Here is a 20,831-nt window from a genome sequence, read left to right as displayed (position 1 = left end):
TTTACAGTCTTTTACCGTTAAATTCACGGTCATTTTTTATAGTGTATAAAACATAGAGATCACATGAATCATCAGGTTTTCACAAACCTGTCAACTTCATGCAGTATGAAGATCTTATAGTTGTCTCTGCACATTATACTGGGATAAGAGAACGCACTTTAAAACAGAAATAAACTGATGCACTTTGAAGGTTAGTCTAACTATTTGACAATATGGTTAAGGACCACAGCGGAGGTTTCACAAAGAGCATGCCTCATTTTTATGATTCAAAAGAAGCATTTAAACGATGATCTGAAAAAGTGAAAAATGATGATCCAAGATATACTCTGGGGTACTCTAAAATATGTGATTTACAATATATTTGTAAATAAAGTTGAAAAAAGACATTATAAACAAAACATTTTCAAAATTCTGTACTATTTTAGGTCATTACCCAATTCAATTTATTAATAATAAATTTATAATATTTATTCATTTGATCAATTGATGATAAATAACAAACGTTCAAATGACTATTATTCAAATTTTTGTTTAAGTTATTCTGCTAAAAATGTATATATATTTATTAGTATATTTTTTACTAATGCAAATACAAAACAGCAGCATTTTTATAGTGGTCTCAGAATTTTTGACTCTTTTAGAAAATTATATTTTACCATATAATGAGACACATATATTGTCTCATTATATGATGCTATACTATGTTACTATTTTTAATGGTAAACCTGGGCCTGATTTATTACTTAATGACCTAATAAAATATAGTGTGAACTTTGAGAGCCGTGTACATTTTTCACACTTAATTAAGTTACACACAATAGCCATAATAAGTAATTATAACATCACCACTTCACCACAAAGACCTGTTAATATGCCATCATTTGTTGCATTTCTAACAACTGGAAAAAGCATGTGCTGATTTTCATTATCGACCAAACAAGGAATTGTTTCTGTGAAAGGCATGAGTATCCAGTGGCAGCCTAATTACAGCTCACAAAGGCTGATGCTCCAAGGTCTGAAACAGGTCATTAAAATGTGAGGGGAAATTGGGTGCAGGCTGAAGCCAAGAATAAAAGCCACATGAAAGGGATTCAAGGTAACACAAATGACCAACCTCGCTGTTAGGCTGCTTGGCACTGGGCGTGACTGCATTGGCTTCACTCAGGGCAGAAAACGAGCGCTGCCTCATTTCAGGCAGAGGTGGTGATTCTTTGTGTACCGTGCCGTAGCCGTTATGATGTGGGTCTTCCAGGAGCAGTGAGGCGGCTGGACAAGAGTCTGAACTGTGATCTTTCATCAGTGGTTTCTCTGAGATGCTGAAAAGGTGCATGGTGAGAAAAATGCCCCAGGTCAATGACGAGAAAAAATAGATAACTTGGTATTCTGAACCCAGTATGACACCAAGTGCAGAGTGACCCCAGTCCATGGCTCCAATCAGGTATCCACAGGCTCCACCTAGACCTGCAAGGAAGCACAGCAGATTGCTTTGAAAAAGCACACTCGGAAAATCAAATGCAATTAAAAGTTTCGGTGGGATGTGCTCTGTTTGTAAAAACCAAAATGCTTCTCCAAATGTAAGATGAAGCACTAAAAGTACTTTAAAGGTGACATATTATGCCCCCTCTGGTGTCCCCAGAATGTGTCTGAAGTTTCAGGTCAAAATACTCCACAGATCATTTATTATATAAATTTGAAAATACCTATTTTGAGTGGAAGCAGAAACAAGCTGTTTTTCGGGCCTTTGTCTTTAAATGCAAATGAGCTGCTGCTTCCCGCCTCCTTTTCCAGAATACAGCTGCGCCATTACAGCTCATATATGCTAAAAACATCTGTTTTGGTTCTGATTATCGTGCTGAAATCATGCATTTTAAACCATATGAGTTTAAACTTCAGATATAAGGTTTTCTGAGCGCACACATCCGAAGCACACGGACAGAAAGCTGCTGTCACAGCATGGGAGTACTCAACTAAGTTCTCATTCACACACAAGTTTACGTTAAAAACACACGAGTTACAAAAACAGTCGGTTATGTCTGTGAAGGTAAACAGCTGGGAAATAAATTGCTTGTTTATTTTAGATTTGCTTGGCAGCAGCAATATACAGTAGCCTAAACAAATCCACTGCTCTCTTGTCTCCTCTGAGGCTGGGACTAAATAGTGTTCTGTGCTCATCTGTGCAGCCAAAGACAGAACAGTAAGCATGTTTTGCTCAAACTTTCGCCATGGCATTAGAGCTGGTACACCATCGTCGCTTGCGAAAACACAATGACGTGCCTTGAGTGGAAGTTTACAGATTAAGGGGCGGTAATATTATAATGAGATCCCTTTGCCACGTCACCAAGGGAGCGAAATCAGACGCGCTCGTTTTCTCAGAAAAAAAAGGCTTACCAAAACAAAGTGATTGGGTTCATCTTTTTCACGTTTCCTTGGTTGGTAGATGCACCAGGGACATGATTATAGCACTAAAAACCTGGAAAAGTCAGATTTTCATGATATGTCACCTTTAATAAGAGTTGTTCTTGTTTTAGGAAGGAATTCAAATGTATTAGCTCTTGCTACACTAATTGCAACAGTGACTTTTATAATGGAATAATGTGCATGAGGCAAAACGAGCTATGGAAGTTTATTTATCAAAAAATTATTTTGAATGAAGTTAAAGGTTTCTGTAGTAGTTTTACAAATTGTTGAAAAATCTTTCCTGCCATTATATATAAAAACAATGTGTTCTGTCACATTACATATGTTAGGAATTTTGATTTATCTATTACTCACTTCAGCGACTGACTTGAGACCACAGAATGATTTTCAGCACTGATATTCATTCTTCATCTATTGAATCAGCAGGAAATCTTTCAGACATCACACGTGTTAAATACAGGAGTGAAAAAGCACACTCGGAAAATCAAATGCAATTAAAAGTTTCGGTGGGATGTGCTCTGTTTGTAAAAACCAAAATGCTTCTCCAAATGTAAGATGAAGCACTAAAAGTACTTTAAAGGTGACATATTATGCCCCCTCTGGTGTCCCCAGAATGTGTCTGAAGTTTCAGGTCAAAATACTCCACAGATCATTTATTATATAAATTTGAAAATACCTATTTTGAGTGGAAGCAGAAACAAGCTGTTTTTCGGGCCTTTGTCTTTAAATGCAAATGAGCTGCTGCTTCCCGCCTCCTTTTCCAGAATACAGCTGCGCCATTACAGCTCATATATGCTAAAAACATCTGTTTTGGTTCTGATTATCGTGCTGAAATCATGCATTTTAAACCATATGAGTTTAAACTTCAGATATAAGGTTTTCTGAGCGCACACATCCGAAGCACACGGACAGAAAGCTGCTGTCACAGCATGGGAGTACTAAACTAAGTTCTCATTCACACACAAGTTTACGTTAAAAACACACGAGTTACAAAAACAGTCGGTTATGTCTGTGAAGGTAAACAGCTGGGAAATAAATTGCTTGTTTATTTTAGATTTGCTTGGCAGCAGCAATATACAGTAGCCTAAACAAATCCACTGCTCTCTTGTCTCCTCTGAGGCTGGGACTAAATAGTGTTCTGTGCTCATCTGTGCAGCCAAAGACAGAACAGTAAGCATGTTTTGCTCAAACTTTCGCCATGGCATTAGAGCTGGTACACCATCGTCGCTTGCGAAAACACAATGACGTGCCTTGAGTGGAAGTTTACAGATTAAGGGGCGGTAATATTATAATGAGATCCCTTTGCCACGTCACCAAGGGAGCGAAATCAGACGCGCTCGTTTTCTCAGATGCTTGCAAAAAAAGGCTTACCAAAACAAAGTGATTGGGTTCATCTTTTTCACGTTTCCTTGGTTGGTAGATGCACCAGGGACATGATTATAGCACTAAAAACCTGGAAAAGTCAGATTTTCATGATATGTCACCTTTAATAAGAGTTGTTCTTGTTTTAGGAAGGAATTCAAATGTATTAGCTCTTGCTACACTAATTGCAACAGTGACTTTTATAATGGAATAATGTGCATGAGGCAAAACAAGCTATGGAAGTTTATTTATCAAAAAATTATTTTGAATGAAGTTAAAGGTTTCTGTAGTAGTTTTACAAATTGTTGAAAAATCTTTCCTGCCATTATATATAAAAACAATGTGTTCTGTCACATTACATATGTTAGGAATTTTGATTTATCTATTACTCACTTCAGCGACTGACTTGAGACCACAGAATGATTTTCAGCACTGATATTCATTCTTCATCTATTGAATCAGCAGGAAATCTTTCAGACATCACACGTGTTAAATACAGGAGCCATTGTGTTTTTCTGGTGGAACTGCTAACAGCACTTACAGTATGGCGAGGGTTTGTCATAACATGGCTGTGCTATTATTTTTTTTTACCTAAACCTACGGTGGCCGAGAAGTGCTAAACAAATCACAATTCTGAAAACAAAATAACAAAATTACAAACGCAAATGCAAATCTAAAAAACAAAATAACAATTCAGAAAGCACAACAACAATTCAGACAATATTATAACAAGTCAGAAAACACAACAACAAATCCGAAAACAAATGAACAAGTCAGAAAACACAACGACAAATCAGACAAACCGGAAGAGGTAGGTATAGTTTGAGACAGCGCCATTGGTTTGGGATTACTCACCGCTGACTGGACGAGACATCTGTCAATCAACTTATACAGGGAAGAATTTGAAAAGGGAGGAAAAAAAAGTTCAGCAAAAGACGGGATCGAACCCGGGACGATTCCGTCAAAAAGCCAACGATACACGCTTATCCATCTGCGCCACTGGAGCTGATGATTTACAGCCACTTTTAACTAAATGTAAATAGACACCCCGTATTTTTTATTCCATAGTAAGGGCAATTCATACAATACATTTAAACTGAGCTACTTTAATACTATCTCCAAACTTTCTACCACGACTCTGCTGTTCTTCGGCTGGTCTATTTAATAAGAAATATGGTAGGAATAGGTAAAGATTCCCATAATGCTGTGAGAGAGAAAAAAACATGCAATGTCCAGCTGTGTTATATTCCACACAACTATTTTTGACTGACATCTCCTTTGGTCATTAAAATAAGCTATTTGATATAATGTGAAAAATGCAGTACTTTTGTGGTTATTTGAAGTTCCTATATCTGCTTAGCATTCCTTCCTGGGTCATTATTTTCTTCATCCTAACAATATTTTTAATGGTCAAGGGAGAGCAAATAAAATTTGCTAATCATTTTTGCCAAAGAACACCTAATTGTAGTAACGAAAACAGGAGTTTTCTTCAGTATTTTAAATGTGTGTGCTTGGTAAATTAACAAGTACTCTTTATTTCAAATGATTACAATTCTAGATTTGTAGTATTTAATAAGAAATATGGTAGGAATAGGTAAAGATTCCCATAATGCTGTGAGAGAAAAAAAAACATGCAATGTCCAGCTGTGTTATATTCCACAGAACTATTTTTGACTGACATCTCCTTTGGTCATTAAAAAAAGCTATTTGATATAATGTGAAAAATGCAGTACTTTTGTGGTTATTTGAAGTTCCTATATCTGCTTAGCATTCCTTCCTGGGTCATTATTTTCTTCATCCTAACAATATTTTTAATGGTCAAGGGAGAGCAAATAAAATTTGCTAACTGTTTTAAAAATTGCATTGCCAACGGTAGATTCTTTAACTACCAACCTAGACACAAGTAGCTCCTGGTTTCATAATCTTGACAGATTCATAATTTACTTAGGCTGCACCTACCTGCTGTGACCGCATCTCCATTTAAAAATAAAGTCAGGCCAACTAACATCATAATCCCGAGCAAGAGTATGTACGGTCGCCTTCGGCCCCATGGGGACCTACAGTAGTCGCTTGACGAGCCGATGACAGGCTGTAGGATAAAACCTAAAACAGGGCTGATGAGCCACACCAGGCTGTACAGGTGTTTGGGGAGTCCAACGCTCAGCAACACCGGTGTGACAAACGCTGCCTCAACAGCATAGCAGAATTCCCTTCCAAACATGACCATGCCGTGCATGATAAGCCTTCCTCTGGAGTGCTTCGGAGGTTCCACCGCTCCAAACACAGCTGGTTCCATGCAGTCCAAATAGTCCTCTTTTGGCCCTGAGTCCACCGGGTAGTGCTCCATGGATGCGAGTGGGCTGTCCGGTGCGGAGAACCTGCAAGGCTGGTCCTCGGTTAGAAGAGTCATAGTTGTCTTGAAACGCTTAATTCCTACTGCATAGTTGAACGATAAAGCTCCAAACTAGTATTTACAATGTCAGCTGAGCTGAGAAGAAAAGGAGGTGGTCGTCTGGTTGAGATCAAGGAAGTAAGCCTCACTTTTTTCCTTGCTTTTGTTGCCAAAGGCCGCTGGTGGAGTCGGTTGTAAGCACGTGACGAAGATTATGAGCTGTGGATGTTCTTCTCTTGCTCCTGCTGGGTTACAACAGGCTAGAAGTTCAGAACTAACAATTCGTAGTTAATGTAATAGCAAATATCTATCAGATAAAGAGAACAGTAGAGTGTTTGGGGAAATGTAAATGTTAGAAAAATGTTAATGTAGAACTAACAAGTATCCTTTTGTGGTCTTGCATGGCAGGATGGCCCATTAGGGTAAAACAAGTGACGTATACCATGTGATTCCTTGGCAGACGGCTTCAAGGGGGTTGGAAAAAAAAGAAGGAAATGCATTTATAGCAGAGTCAAAGCACACAACCTCACGCAATGCTGCTTCTCCATTCACACGGCTATCTCCTGCTGCTTTGGTCTACTCAAATCTGTCATGAGACTTTCACTGAGTCTCTTCAAAAATCATGTGAGCTTCTCAAAGAACATCATCTACTTTCTCCCTCAGACTTAATCTATAGAGGTTGAGCTGTGGATCACAGGGAACTGGTCAGATGTTGCCACATGGATTAAAATGCCACATTCCACACATATCTTCTACGTGAATGAGAATCGATTTCAGGCTAGAGTAGTTATGAAATATTTTTATGCAACTCATTCTTTGGGTTTACTAGTAGTATTTGAATTGAGAAAAGATGATTCAGAATGTTATCAAAAGAAGTATTGTTTGAAGCCAGATGCAGTCTTTAAAGTCTAAACTTTTTTAAACTGAAGTTTTAAAAACTGCTTTACAATTTCATTATTTTTATCTCAATCTTCAAGGATCAGAAAATGTGTCTTGATCTGTACAGCCTCTTTTCTTAATTTGAAAATACACTACTGTTTAAAAGTTTGGGGTTGGTAAGACTTTTATTAAGAAATGAATGCTTTTATTGAGAAAAGATGCATTAAATTGATCAAAAGTGACAGTAGAGACATTTATAATGTTACAAAACATTTCTGTCAAATAAATTCTGTTCTTTTGAACATTATTCCGTTCTTTTTCACACGGTTTCAACAAAAAATATTAAGCAGCACAACTGTCTGCAACATTAATTATAATAACAAATGTTTATTGAACTGCATATCAGCATATTAAAATGATTTCCGAGGGATCATGTGACACTTAAAACTGAAGTAATGGCAGCTGAAAATTCATCTTTGCCATCACAGAAATAAATTGCTCTTCATAACATGTTAAAGGGGTCATGGACTGTTTATTTATTTTGTATTGTTCTCTGAGGTCCACTTATAATGTTATCAAGATTTTTACATCAAAAAACAATTTAGAATAGGCTATTTTCTGTCCTGTTTTTGACCCCTTTCATCAGAACCTGAAAATTCATCTTTGCCATCACAGAAATAAATTGCTCTTCATAACATGTTAAAGGGGTCATGGACTGTTTATTTATTTTGTATTGTTCTCTGAGGTCCACTTATAATGTTATCAAGATTTTTACATAAAAAAACAATTTAGAATAGGCTATTTTCTGTCCTGTTTTTGACCCCTTTCATCAGAATGCTCTGTTTGAATAGGCTTGGCAGATTGTAGACTCTGAAGTAAATGCCCACTGCTATGATTGGCTAATAGTTGTGTATGTTTGACAGCCTACATCCTTCACAGATGAACACTGCTGTGATTTAGGTTGAAAACGCTTAAATACTCAGAACATATCAAATGATCTTTTTTTACAAAGTTACTCACACACAGCATCGTCTTTTAGTTTCAATCTTTCTGAAAAAACCCGCATCGAATTGTGCCTTGTTTGTAAACGAATCCGTGGTAAAATGAAGTGAACTAAGGACCGAATTCTTACTGTCGCGGTCTAGCACTTCATTAAAAATAACATTTATTCATTCTTTCTTAACGTTGGGATCAGAAGGAAGGCGAAGCAAAGACTGTTTTTCCACAACTTGGCACTTCACAGCGTCTTGTTGTCTTCAGAGCATCCTTATCGTTTGGTTTCTGCGTAGACCTGCGTTCGCCTCTCTCGTAAACACTACATGTGTGAATCAGTGGGCGTGGCTAAACAGGCGGCAATGTCTATCTTCTTCTGCGGATGTGGTGCTTATCCACACGGTTACATCATATAGTACATTCCACAAGCTGTCGTTTTGGCAGACTGGCTTCAATATAAGCTGTTTTTAGACTAACAAGAAAGTTTTGAGTTCTGACACTTACAGGATGTTTTAATAGTACAATGACCTCTTACATGTCAAGAGATCAAGGGAATTTTGATTTCTCAGTTCATGACCCCTTTAAAACAGTTTATTTAAATTACACTAATATTTCACAATATTACTGTTTTTATTATATCCCTGATGAGCATAAAGGCCAATTTACACCGCACTAACAGACGCAGGGCCAATGCTGATGGTCACCAGATTACATTACAACACTTCTCAGACATTCCAAGACCCGAAAAATGGCAGTTCCTTATGTTCAGTCAGCAAAAATAAGTGCTGGCTAATGCCAAGAGCTGCAGACGGGGTAAAACACTGATCCAACAAATCCCGACAAATGTGTCTGTTGCCGTTTGACTGCGTCTGTTGGTATAGTGTGAATTGGCTTTAAGCAAAAACCTTACTGTCCCCATTACTTATAATAAATACAGGCCACACAAAAACGACCTAATAAAGACCACTACGGTGTTCACCAAGTGTTACACTTTTATACAACTAGTGATATTATGACAGAAAACTTCATCTTAAGCTGAATCATTAATTGGTTTTATCCTAATACCATTATCTTGGGTCATCAGCGCTCCCTAATAATTAGGCAAAGGCAAATATTTCACTCAGTTAGTTAGTCTATGACTCACACTCAGCTATTCTTGCTGAAGGCGCTTATTAGTCAAGTATTTCAATTCACAACCAAAAGCGGTACACTTTAATCAACTACAAATAAAATGCCCTCAACAATACTATTATTAATTCAAAACGGTCTTAAAAAATAAGTGAACGTTGAATATCTTTTTTGAAAGACTGATGATGTTGCTGACAAAAATAAGGATGTTAAGATTAATACAGAATATTTGCAATAGGCTTTAATTTAATCTCACTTGACTTTCCCTACAGCAATTACAAATGAGAGTTGAATTTTTTTGGACATCTTAACATAAAAGCATAGGATCATTTAGTCCACTTCCACTGCAGCACCCAGTGATTCACAAGGGAGAGTAATTTTGTTCTGAAATGCCCCCTCACACTCACTTAACAAGACAGAGGAGTTCAAGTGCTCAGATTCCCACGCTGCATCATTGGCCACAAAGTTTAATGATTCTCCAGTCAGAGTCTTTGATTTACAGACGCGCTTTAGCTTCTTTACACTCTACAATACCGGCAGATAAGAGCTGTTCTATTTGCGCTTGCTCAAACCCGTACTCCTTCAGCACAGAGCGAGTGTGCTCTCCGATGAAGGGGTCCCGGGAGTGACAGGGCTCCGCAGGGGAGCGGGACAGAACGGGTGCAGGTTGAGGGCTAATTTCCCCCTGAGAGTCCTTGAAGAATGACCCCCGTGCCTGGTTGTGGGGGTGAGAGAGTACCTCATCCAAAGACAGCACAGGGGTGACACAGGCATCTGTCCCATCAAAAACTCGACTCCACTCCTCCTGCGTCTTGCTGGCAAACACCCGGGTGAATGTTTGCCTGAGCTGCGGCCAATCCGATACACTCATTTGTGCGGGCAGGTCAGCATCGTATAAGCCCAAACCTGTGGTGAGAGAGAATTAGATGAGGGAGATAGAAAAAGAGGAAAACAATCAATAAAAAAGTTTAGAGGACAAAGATCAAAGAGATCATGAAGGACTATGAATCCAGAAGCCATTAGTGCATTACACTGGCCACAGCAGGTGACTTATAAGGAGACATTCTTCTACTGAGGGTCAAACTTGAATAGCAATAGAGTTATTATGGTTTCAAAGCAAGATTAAGCACTTGGGTCATCAGGACGTAGGATGAATCCCTATGCACATACTAATAAAGCATCCCGTGGCTTCTCCCTAATCTTTGCATGCCTGCGCAAAATTGACAACCATGTAGACAGAACAATGTGACCCTGAGAATCTTGTGGTTAATTGTACTCCGATGTCATTCAGGTTTATTTCAGGTGAATTAAAAGCAGCTAGATGTATAGATGCGCATTGTGTACTGTGTTCAGAGAAATAAAGGAATAAGAAAATAACATTGTATAATTATATAAATATATAAACTAAGAAAATAAAACACAAATAAAAGAATAAATATTTAATAGACAAAAGAAAACAAAAAATGCAAAAAAGAGAAGAGAGATAAAAAATAATAAGAACATATGCAAAAATATGAGAATAAAGTATTAACACCATAAAGTGCAAAAATAGGAGAATAAATATAATTAAAAAGAACAAGAAAATAAAAAGAAAAGACGTGAATAGAAAAAAATTTAAATAAGATCTTAAAATGAAAAAATGAGAATACACACACACACACACACACTTATTATATATAAGAAACAATAAGAAAATGAAATGAACAAAAATATTTGTTCATATAGAGAATATAATAAAAAAGAATAAGAAATAAAATGAATATGTAAAAAAAAAAAAAACTAAACTAAGAAGAAATATCATTTTTAGATTTAATTTTAATATTTGCACATAATTTTTCCTATCAAAAAACTGCATGGTTTTTTAAAGATGTATTTTCCACATCAAGATAAACTTTAGTAACCATATTTCAAATAAAGAGTAACCATATTGTCTTAAATTAAGATTATCAAAGATTAAGATAAGGGATTTTTAAAACATCTATGGTGACTGATAATTTCTTTACGGATGAAAAAAAGAGTGGAATTTCAGGTGTTTGTGTAGCTGCCTGTAAATACTTCAGATTTTTCCATTAACAAAATACAACTATTCTGAATGAGACAGCAAGCATTCATAGCAATTCACACCATGAGAACATCCTTTATAATCAGAAGATGACACTACAGGACCATATTAAGAAGAAATATAATATACTGACCTTGAATAAACTGTTGATAGAACTGAGGCTCAATCGCCCCCACTGCCATGTACTTTCCATCAGACGTACGGTACGTATCGTAGAATGGAGCGCCACTATCCAGCAAGTTTTCCCCACGTGGACGATTCCACAGGCCGAGGCTACGAGACTTCCACATGAAGGAGCCGACATATGCTGCACCTTCAACCTACACATATACACAAGCATCACTCATTTAAAGTGATAGTTCACCCAAAAATGAAATTTAGCCCATTATTTACTCACCCTCAAGGCATCCTAGGCGTATATGACTTTCTTCTTTCAGACGAATCCAGTCGGAGTTATATTAAAAATTGTCTTTGATCTTCCAAGTTGTTTAATGGCAGTCAGTGGGTGTTACAATTCATCAGTCCAAAAGAAGTGAAAAAAGCGCATCCATCCATAATAAAAAGTGCCTCACACGGCTCCGAGGGGTGAACAAAGGCCTCCTGTAGCGAAACGATGCGTTTTTGTAAGAAAAATATCCATATTCAAAGCTTATTAATCAATTTACTCTAGCTTGTGCCAACAGTTGTACACGGAAGCAGGTCCAGGAGGATGACGTAAGATGTCGGCGTTGCGCATCATTTGTTTACAGGAGCAAAGGTAGCAAAGTTTCCTTACTTTAGCAAAGGAAAACCAGTCTCCTTTTGGCTTATATCGAAATCCTCCAACATTCTTCTTTACAAATCCTAATTTTGTACTTCTAATTCATGACCGTTGTTTTGTTTTGATCTCTCCCCTGTGCTTCCGCGTTCGTCACTTCTGAGCGGCGCATGCGCAATGTCGACGTCTTACGTCATCAGCCCGGAACTGCTTCCGTGTATAACAGTGAGCGCAAGCTAGATTAAAGCGATTATTACGTTTTAAATATGGTTATTTTTCTTACAAAAACGCATTGATTCGCTACAAGATGCCTTTGTTCACCCCCCAGAGCCATGTGAGGCACTTTTTATTATGGATGGAAGCGCTTTATTGCACTTCTTTTGGACTGATGAACTGCAACACCCGCTGATTGCCATTAAACAGCTTGGAAGCTCAAAGACCATTTTTACTATAACTTTGACTGGTTTCGTCTGAAAGAAGAAAGTCATATACACCTAGGATGCCTTGAGGGTGAGTAATTAATGGGCTAATTTTCCTTTTTGGGTGAACTAACCCTTTAACCCACAATGCTTGCCAATAAGCAGGGCTACATCCTCATTAGGGGTAGCTGGAGTTGTACATATTCATCAGGTCACATAATTCAGTTTATAATAAATTTATATGCAGGAAAGTGCAGATAATCACATAAATGTATATACATGAATGCACTGAACAAGACAGAAATGTGGTATGACGGGAGGATTTAAGCAACTTTATAATACAAGCACACCACAGTGAAACAGCGTGCAGTTCTGTAGAGGTTTGCAGCGGTTTGATTTCCACATGGCACAGCACGACTCAAAAGCAGCCATATCATGAGTAATCAAAATGTCTTTGATCTTGTATGCATATTAAAGCTTGATGTCCTATGAAAACATAACGTAACCTTCAGATATTTTAAAAAAAGCATTTATCTAAACTAAACATCAAAAACGGAGTTAATTTTGCAGCGATATACTGAATTCATCAAATGCATGACTGTCCACGCTTATGAAAAATGGATTACATTTATTTTTAACAAGGTCCCTGATGTTTCAGTTTGATTTAAATAGTTTGTGTGGCATATTTCAGCACTGATTTTATGAACCAGTCACAGTGTAATACTGTACAGTTTTCACAAAGGCAGTTCTTAAAGGATGGGGATGGCAAAAACTATGTATGACACCACAATAAACTCTCAAAGGTTGTGTGAGTAATGCATGCAGTTAATAATTTCACATGCAATGGTGACATTTCTCAAAGGGAAATGGCTAAAAAAAGGCTGTTTACTTTAGAGAAAGGGTGAAACTGGCAACAACAAAAAAATAGAATATGACTGTGTCTTGCTCAAATAAACTCACAAGCATAAGTAGACTTATGGTAAATATGGATGACATGACCCCTTTAAAGAATTATGGCACTTAGATCTTGACCTGAATCAGTTCTGAATGACAAATTTGGCATCAAGGCTGAGGTTAAAGGGCCAGTAGCAAGTGTTTCAGAAACATTTTCACAGATTTAGGTCAAATCCTCCAGACTGATGCATAAAAATAAATATACATGCATTTCAAAGACTGTGACCTTGCAAAATTAACTTTAATGTGGATATACTTCATATATTTCCCAGTTAACCCAGCCTTCAAATAGACGTTGACGATCTGGGTTTCTATTTGCGCATTTGATTGGCCTGACCATAAAGAAGTCACTCTCCCAGAAGACACCTGTCGCTTGGCCTAATACTGAATGTGTTATCATGATATGCTTCAAACTATTTCTTCATCCTTCCACCTTTCATATTGATCAGAAAAAGACCTACGCATCAAAGTGGAATATTTATAGTTCTATAAAAATAATGAGGTAATGTATAATGTTTATTACGGCTCATTTGTTTGGATGTCAATGTGAAGAAGACAGTGGTCAAACAATATTTGGGATTTAAACCGACAGTGTACATTACACAGCCCCAAAACAAATGTTGCATAACACAATTATGAAATTGTAATGAAACACCCAGGCCAGCTCTTTAATTTCTAATAAGTATTTAAATTAAAAACTTTTAACAGCATAAAGTTTGCAGGGTATAATACATCCAAATTGGCATGCAAGTGAAAAACTATTTACCTGCCTTGCGGGTTAATATCACATGACGTCGCTAAAAGCGGCAGTCAATGTCAAACGACTTTATCAGAAAGCAGCAAGGTGACTCACGGGGAACGTGCTTCAGATATCTTTACTGCCTAACAGGCAAATATCTAATCATCATTACCACAGTTTCTGCCCACACTGACATTAGCTTGGAGCACACACGGCTATCAGGAGAAACTCTCCACTAGCACTGCAGCTCTGCTCCAGGTCTGAATTGCTAATCTGAGAGGTGCTTCAATATTGGATTGTCACATATTACGCTTTATATTTACCACTGTTTATTTCCTTAAGGGCTTAAAGTGGCAGAGATCAAACTGCGTTAGAGTAAATGACATAACCTCAGTCAAATTGGAGCTCCATCGTCTGGTTCAGGTTTTCTAACGCATAAAAATGTACTTAGGGCTGAGTGAAATGTCATATTTAATTAACAAGCAGAATAGCAATTGCTAATCGTCTTTTTTTTTCCCAGCAAAGAAAACCTAGTGCAGCATGAACAAAACAGGGCATTTAAAGAACTGACCAATGTGCCAGCAAACCTTAAATAGCTTTTTTTCCCAACTGCTTCAACAAAGACCAAGAGGGTTAACACACAGATTTAACACAGCAAGTGTGAACTAGACTTTATGTGTGCTGGATGATTCAACACAAAAGGAAATTACTCACTAGAGTAATTAATAATACGGAAAGAAAAACATTACAATTATTAAATATAATTATACACATCAAATGTCGTGTACAGTGCCTTGCGAAAGTATTCATGCCCTTCATTTTTTTTCACATTGTTATTTTGCAGCCTTCTGTTAAAAACAGCTTTAAATTACTTTTTTTCCCACATCAATCTACACTCCATACACCATTATGACAAAGCACAAAACAGGTTTGTAACAAATTTATTAGAAATAAAAAAAAATGAAATTATTCCATTGCATACTTGGACACTTGAAATTTAGCTCAGGAGCATTCATATCACGTGTAGATGTTATTACAATTCAAATGGAGTTAACCTGTGACAAATTCAATTGAATGAGTATGATTTGGAAAGGCACACTCCTCTCAATAAAAGGTCTAACAGCTGAAAATGCACATCACAGTAAAAACAAGCCCTGAGGTCAAAACTGTCTGTAGAGCTCAGAAACAGGATGGCATCAAGCCACACATCTGGGGAAGAGTTCAGAAAAAAAATTCTGCTGCATTGAAGGTTCACAGAAGCACGTAGCCTACATTATCCATAACGGAAGAAATTTGGAACAACCAAATTTCTTAGAGCTGGCCTCCTGACCAAACTGACCAAAATGAGCAATTGATGGAGAAGGGCCTTGATTAGACTGGAGACACCTAAAGAATTCTCAGATTGTGAGAAACAAGATTCTCTGATCTGATGAACCTCACTCCACCGATCTGTGCTTTATGGTGGTGTGGCAAGACTCAATCCTCTCCTCAGTGTAGACACATGAAAACACACTTGGAATTAACAAAGAAGCACCTAAAGGACCCTCAGACTCTGAGAAACAAGATTCTCTGATCTGATGAACCTCAATTCCAAGCATCATGCATGGAGGAAACCAGGCACTGATCATCACCTGCACATTAACATCCCAACAGTAAAGTGTAGTGGTAGCAGCTTCATACTGTGGGGCTGTTTTTCAGCGGCAGGGACTAAGGGACTCGTCAGAGTAGAAGGAAAACTCAACACAGCAAAATATAGAGATATCCTTAATGAAAACCTAGTTCAGAGCATTCAGAACCTCAGACTGGGCAGAAGGTTCACCTTCCAACGTGGACAATGACCCTAAGCACGCAACAAGAGTAGCTTATAGACAACTCTGTGAATAGGCTTGTTTGAGTTGCACCTCGCCTGAAATGTAGGCGAGAGCAGGCGGCTGCAGTGAGGGGAGGAGTGAAATAAACGCAGTCAAGACGGACAGTTTTGAGCTCTCGAAGTGGAAGATAACTACGAGATCAAAGGCAGATATCGCATTATTCACACTCACGTGCTGTGTTGCTAATTAATATGATATAATTTTAGCTCTGTTGTTTTTATATGAAAATAAATAAGATGAACAAGACACTCAAAGTGCTTGCTATTTAATTCCATACGAAAGGCATATTTATCATCCATTTTTACTTTAATAAAGTTTTTGATTTTTGACAAAGTTTGATTTTTATAGAAATATGACAACTATCACATATCTCACACAGAGATCACACTGTCATAGTGTTAGGGAATATTCAAGCATAATTTAAATACATAAATCACATGAAATCAGATAAAAAATGTAACATTTTAGAAGAGAACGCAGCATCACGGTTGTCTGAACCAATGGTCATTAAGCTGTGTCGTCAGTCAGTCGTTTCCCATCATGCTTTTGATCAGCGCAGTCGGTGGAGAGCAACTGCACAATCTGACACAGCCGCCTCGCCGTCGCGAGAGTTTTTTGGCACACGTCAGCGTGACATCAGAGCAAGTTGGATGTAACTCGGACACTTTTATAACCGGCATGCATCTCGCGGTGATCACCGGTGATCGGTTCTGCGCAGATTTCGCTCATCTCAAACAAGCCTACTGTCTCCGAGTGGCCCAGAAACAGCCAGGGCTTGAACCCAATCAAAAATTTCTGGAGAAACCTGAAAATGTCAGCCAGCCCCCATTCAAGCTGACAGAGTTTGAGAGGTGAAGAGGTGAGGAGAAGAATGGCAGATATTTGCCAAATGCACACGTGCAAAACTTGTTGCATCATACCCAAAAAGACTTGAGGCTTTAAAGATGCTTCAACTAAGTACTGAGCAATGCGTTTTATTTTTAATAAATTTGCAAAGTTGTCACAGATCTGTTTTGTGCTTTCTCATCATGGTGTATGGTGTGTAGATTGATGTGGGGGAAAAAGTAATTAAAGCAGTTTAACATAAGGCTGCAACATAAAACGGGGAAAAATTGAAGGGGTATGAATACAAGGCACTGTATGTAATAGGCTAAATATGACAATACTCTTTTTATTATTACTTAGCTTGTTAAGTCACTCTGCAAAGACTTCAGATTGATGCCAACTATAAATCATTGTATAAAACTGTCAAACATTATCCTTATATTGTAATCATTACAAGCACAAGTTGTAATTGCTGCCTAACATGTTTGTTGAATCTACTTAACTGAACATATGACTTTAACCACATAACATGCATGTATTATATTATAGCTGTATATTAGTACCATAAGGACATTACTTTGATGCACTCACTGCCTAATAACAAGAATACTTCCTAACTGAAAAAATTGAAACAATCATTTTCTGTAAAGCTGCTTTGAAACAATATTGTGAAGAGTGTTATGTGAATAAACTTGAATTGAGTTTTCCTTTTTTCTGTTAACTTTATATTGACTCAATAAATGTTTTTAGCATTCTACAAGCTACATCACATGATTCTCTTGCTGATCACCAGTAGATGTAGACTTTACAAGCCAAAGAGACTCTCTCACCATGAAAGGGCTCTAAGAACACAATACAGGCTCTTGAGCAAACACTTTCCTCAGAAAATGTCAGATGCTAATAATACAAGCATGTCATTTTTACAAATATCAATAACAGTAGGAAATGTAAATCTGTGAGGGTTTATAATCAACCACTATGACGATTTTTTTTTATAATTAAAACATTTTAATAATGATTAAAAATATAGGGGAGACCAATGAAGCATGAGATTCTCAGCGAGCTGTAAAATGGTATCAATATTTCAATTTCTAATGCTTGAGTGACCTACTTCTCAGCGGCCCTACTTTTCATACTTTATTAATTAGCATTAATGATGAGCTTTGCAACCAAATATTTCAGTTTCAACCACAGGTCCAAATTTAAATGCTTAATATTTGTGAATAAACAGCTAAACGGTTTAGTTTCTTGGGGGGGTTTTCAAAGTGAATTACAGTACATTGATTTGGAGGAACATTTAAGCTCTCAAGGACCCATTGGAGAATGGGCTAGACCACAATATTTGCAATTCCTAACTAAATGGGTCATCCTTACTTGGAAAATAACTACTCTAACCGTACTCACACGTAGCGGTGTTAATGAAAACAGATAGTGCCAATATAAGCAACTTGAAAGGAAAAACCAAGCAATTATTGGAAAATCCAGATTGCAGAAAACTATCGACAGACTGTTCAGAACATGGGGCAATCGTATTGAGATAAACAAGGCTTGTAATTGCCTCATTCCATGCAGTGGCTGGTCAAAACTAGAAGAGGAAAAGGATTTTTAGCACGGTGGGGGGAAAAACAATTCATGACACCCTCAGAATGATATAAATTTGATGGTATGGAATGAAAGCAAGCCAGCACAAGTGCTTCTTTTTCCAGTCACTCGTTAGCTTCAGCTAACCAGCCCAGGAAACTATTACATTCAAAAGAGTCTCTAGGAAACAGAAAATTGTTCCACTGGTATTTCAAAGAGAAGTCAATAACAATTTGTCAATGGGAACCTATTTTAAGATGAGGTGCTGTATCTCACCATGCTGGCATCAATTATCTGGCCTTGTCCTGACCTGCTTCTTTCCAGGAGAGCCAACACAATCCCAAATGCACACATGAGACCTCCTCCAGCAAAGTCTGCCACCAAATTCAATGGAGCGTAGGGTTTCTCTGAGCTACGGCCCAGCATGGACAGCAACCCTATTACGGACAGAGAGGGACAGGGACATCCTGAGAGCTGAAGAATAGCTGAATAATTACTGTAACAGTTATTTTTAAATCACAGTTAAAGGTCAGCTAAAAATATCACCAATTAAGCCACTTGCATTTGTTTCCATCCTCTGGGCTTTTAAACTGGTTTAAATAGTATTGCCTGTTAAGTGGTGATAAGAAAAGTGTAGCGAATTAACAAAAACAAAAGAACAATGGGCATTATTACAAGTGAAGCCATTAAATAATTTGGATTTAACACACACAGACTTCGCAAAGGTCAATGTCATCAAAGATAATTACATTACAAGTGTGTATTGTTCTGTTAGCACATAAAAGGTCAAAGCAAATCAACAAAAAAGGGCTAAAAAATGCAATCAAACTTGAAAAACGCTCCCATTTAGTTAAAAGAAATGGATAGTACCATGGCAATGTATGGTAGTTGGTGTTAATAAAAAAAAAGAAGCATAATATGTTTAGAATTATATGTCTGGTGATGCCGCATCAGTGGTTCAAGACCAAACCTGGTGTTGTTGTTTTGCATGAACGCAACACTGAAATGCACCTGCCAGGATGATCTTACATTAGTGCACACATGGCTTTAATTTAAATTGGCAGATACTTTTACCAAAGCAACTTAAATTTAATTCTACATACACATTTTATCAGTTTATGCCAAAAAAATGAACCCAAATGAAACTGTTATTATTTAGAATAAAACTTTATGCAAGCTTTTATTGTAATAATGACTGCATTGTCTAACAGCTCCTGTTACGTAATTTCAAATTAAGATTCGAAGCGGAAACATACGTTATTAATACATTTACTGTCGCTATGCCTGAATATATTAAGAACATTAGGCCTGTAAATCCTGCACAAATTCAGGCTTCCACATATTCTGTAGCTTATAGAAACAAATTAATCTATAACATAAGCACTGGACACCACAAAGCTAAAACTGCACCTCTTTTTGGTCGATTAGCAAATTACCTGACATGGCCAGGTAGTTGATATCATGCCCGGCAGCCTTGGCGTAGGATCCGCTCTGACCGTAGCCGGTGAGTCGAGCATAAATCAGGCACGGGTTCTCTTTTAGTAAATCTTCAGGACCTAATCCCATCTTTTCCATAACACCTTAATTATACCAAAGAAATAAAATAATGACGCATGAAAGGGAAAAAAGCCCCCCCCCCCATTAATTAACAATGCTTTCAATAAAACAACTATAATTATTTAGACAAAATGCGCAATATGGACAGAGGGTAATTGTTTAAAAAATTAAAAAATAATTCATATGCAAACAAAAAGAAATAATTGTGACAGAACACGCTGTGCTATCTTGCATTAAAATGAAAGAACATTGATTTATTTTGCGTAATTACTGTTTATCAGAATTGCCATAATAATTAAGATTAGCAGAGGCAACATTATTCACTATTAGAACTAGACAAATACAAAATAAAAACAAATATATTAGATTTTTTTTTTTTTTATTGTACTTGTATCACTATATATATATATATACACAGTGGTGTGAAAAAGGGTTGGCCCCCTTCCTGATTTCTTATTTTTTTGCATGTTTGTCACACTTTAATGTTTCAGATCATCAAACTAATTTAAATATTAGTCTAAGATAACACAAGTGAACACAACATGCCGTTTTTAAATGAATGCTTTTATTATTAAGGGAAAACAAAATCCAAAACTGCATGGCCCTGTGTGAAGAAGTGTTTGCCCCCCTGTTAAAACTGTGGTTTATCACACCTGAGTTCAATTACTCTAGCCACACCCAGGCCTGATTACTGCCACACCTGTTCGCAATCAAGAAATCTCTTAAATAGGACCTGCCTGACAAAGTGAAGTAGACCAAAAGATCCTCAAAAGCTAGACATCATGCCGAGATCCAAAGAAATTCAGAAACAAATGAGAAAGAAAGTAATTGAGATCTATCAGTCTGGAAAAGGTTATAACGCCATTTCTAAAGCTTTGGGACTCCAGCGAACCA

The 20,831-nt window shown here is 37.3% G+C and overlaps 2 protein-coding genes across 3 annotated transcripts in view; both read right to left on the bottom strand.

Annotated features, from left to right (window-relative positions):
• Window positions 1-6,657, bottom strand: part of LOC107589269 (membrane-associated transporter protein-like) — a 10,598-nt gene extending 3,941 nt beyond the window's left edge. The window contains exons 1-3 of the mRNA XM_016277665.1: window positions 6,552-6,657; window positions 5,740-6,417; window positions 996-1,542 (exon numbers count right to left, since the gene is read on the bottom strand). Coding sequence (XP_016133151.1) covers window positions 996-1,542; window positions 5,740-6,190 — 998 coding nt within the window. The 5' untranslated portion in view covers window positions 6,191-6,417; window positions 6,552-6,657. The remainder of the gene's footprint in view (window positions 1-995; window positions 1,543-5,739; window positions 6,418-6,551) is intronic.
• Window positions 6,658-9,197: 2,540 nt separating this feature from the next.
• amacr (alpha-methylacyl-CoA racemase) overlaps window positions 9,198-20,831 on the bottom strand; it is a 13,341-nt gene continuing 1,707 nt past the window's right edge. For both annotated transcript variants that reach the window (XM_016277619.1, XM_016277618.1), the window contains exons 3-6: window positions 19,817-19,960; window positions 18,657-18,817; window positions 11,368-11,554; window positions 9,198-10,078 (exon numbers count right to left, since the gene is read on the bottom strand). In XM_016277619.1, coding sequence (XP_016133105.1) covers window positions 9,669-10,078; window positions 11,368-11,554; window positions 18,657-18,817; window positions 19,817-19,960 — 902 coding nt within the window. In that variant the 3' untranslated portion in view covers window positions 9,198-9,668. The remainder of the gene's footprint in view (window positions 10,079-11,367; window positions 11,555-18,656; window positions 18,818-19,816; window positions 19,961-20,831) is intronic.

The sequence above is a fragment of the Sinocyclocheilus grahami genome, unplaced genomic scaffold, assembly GCF_001515645.1.
Source record: "Sinocyclocheilus grahami isolate Dianchi unplaced genomic scaffold, SAMN03320097.WGS_v1.1 scaffold114.1, whole genome shotgun sequence".
Classification (NCBI taxonomy): Eukaryota; Metazoa; Chordata; class Actinopteri; order Cypriniformes; family Cyprinidae; genus Sinocyclocheilus; species Sinocyclocheilus grahami.
Note: the sequence above shows the minus strand (reverse complement) of the source record. Positions and strands in the feature narration are given on the sequence as shown.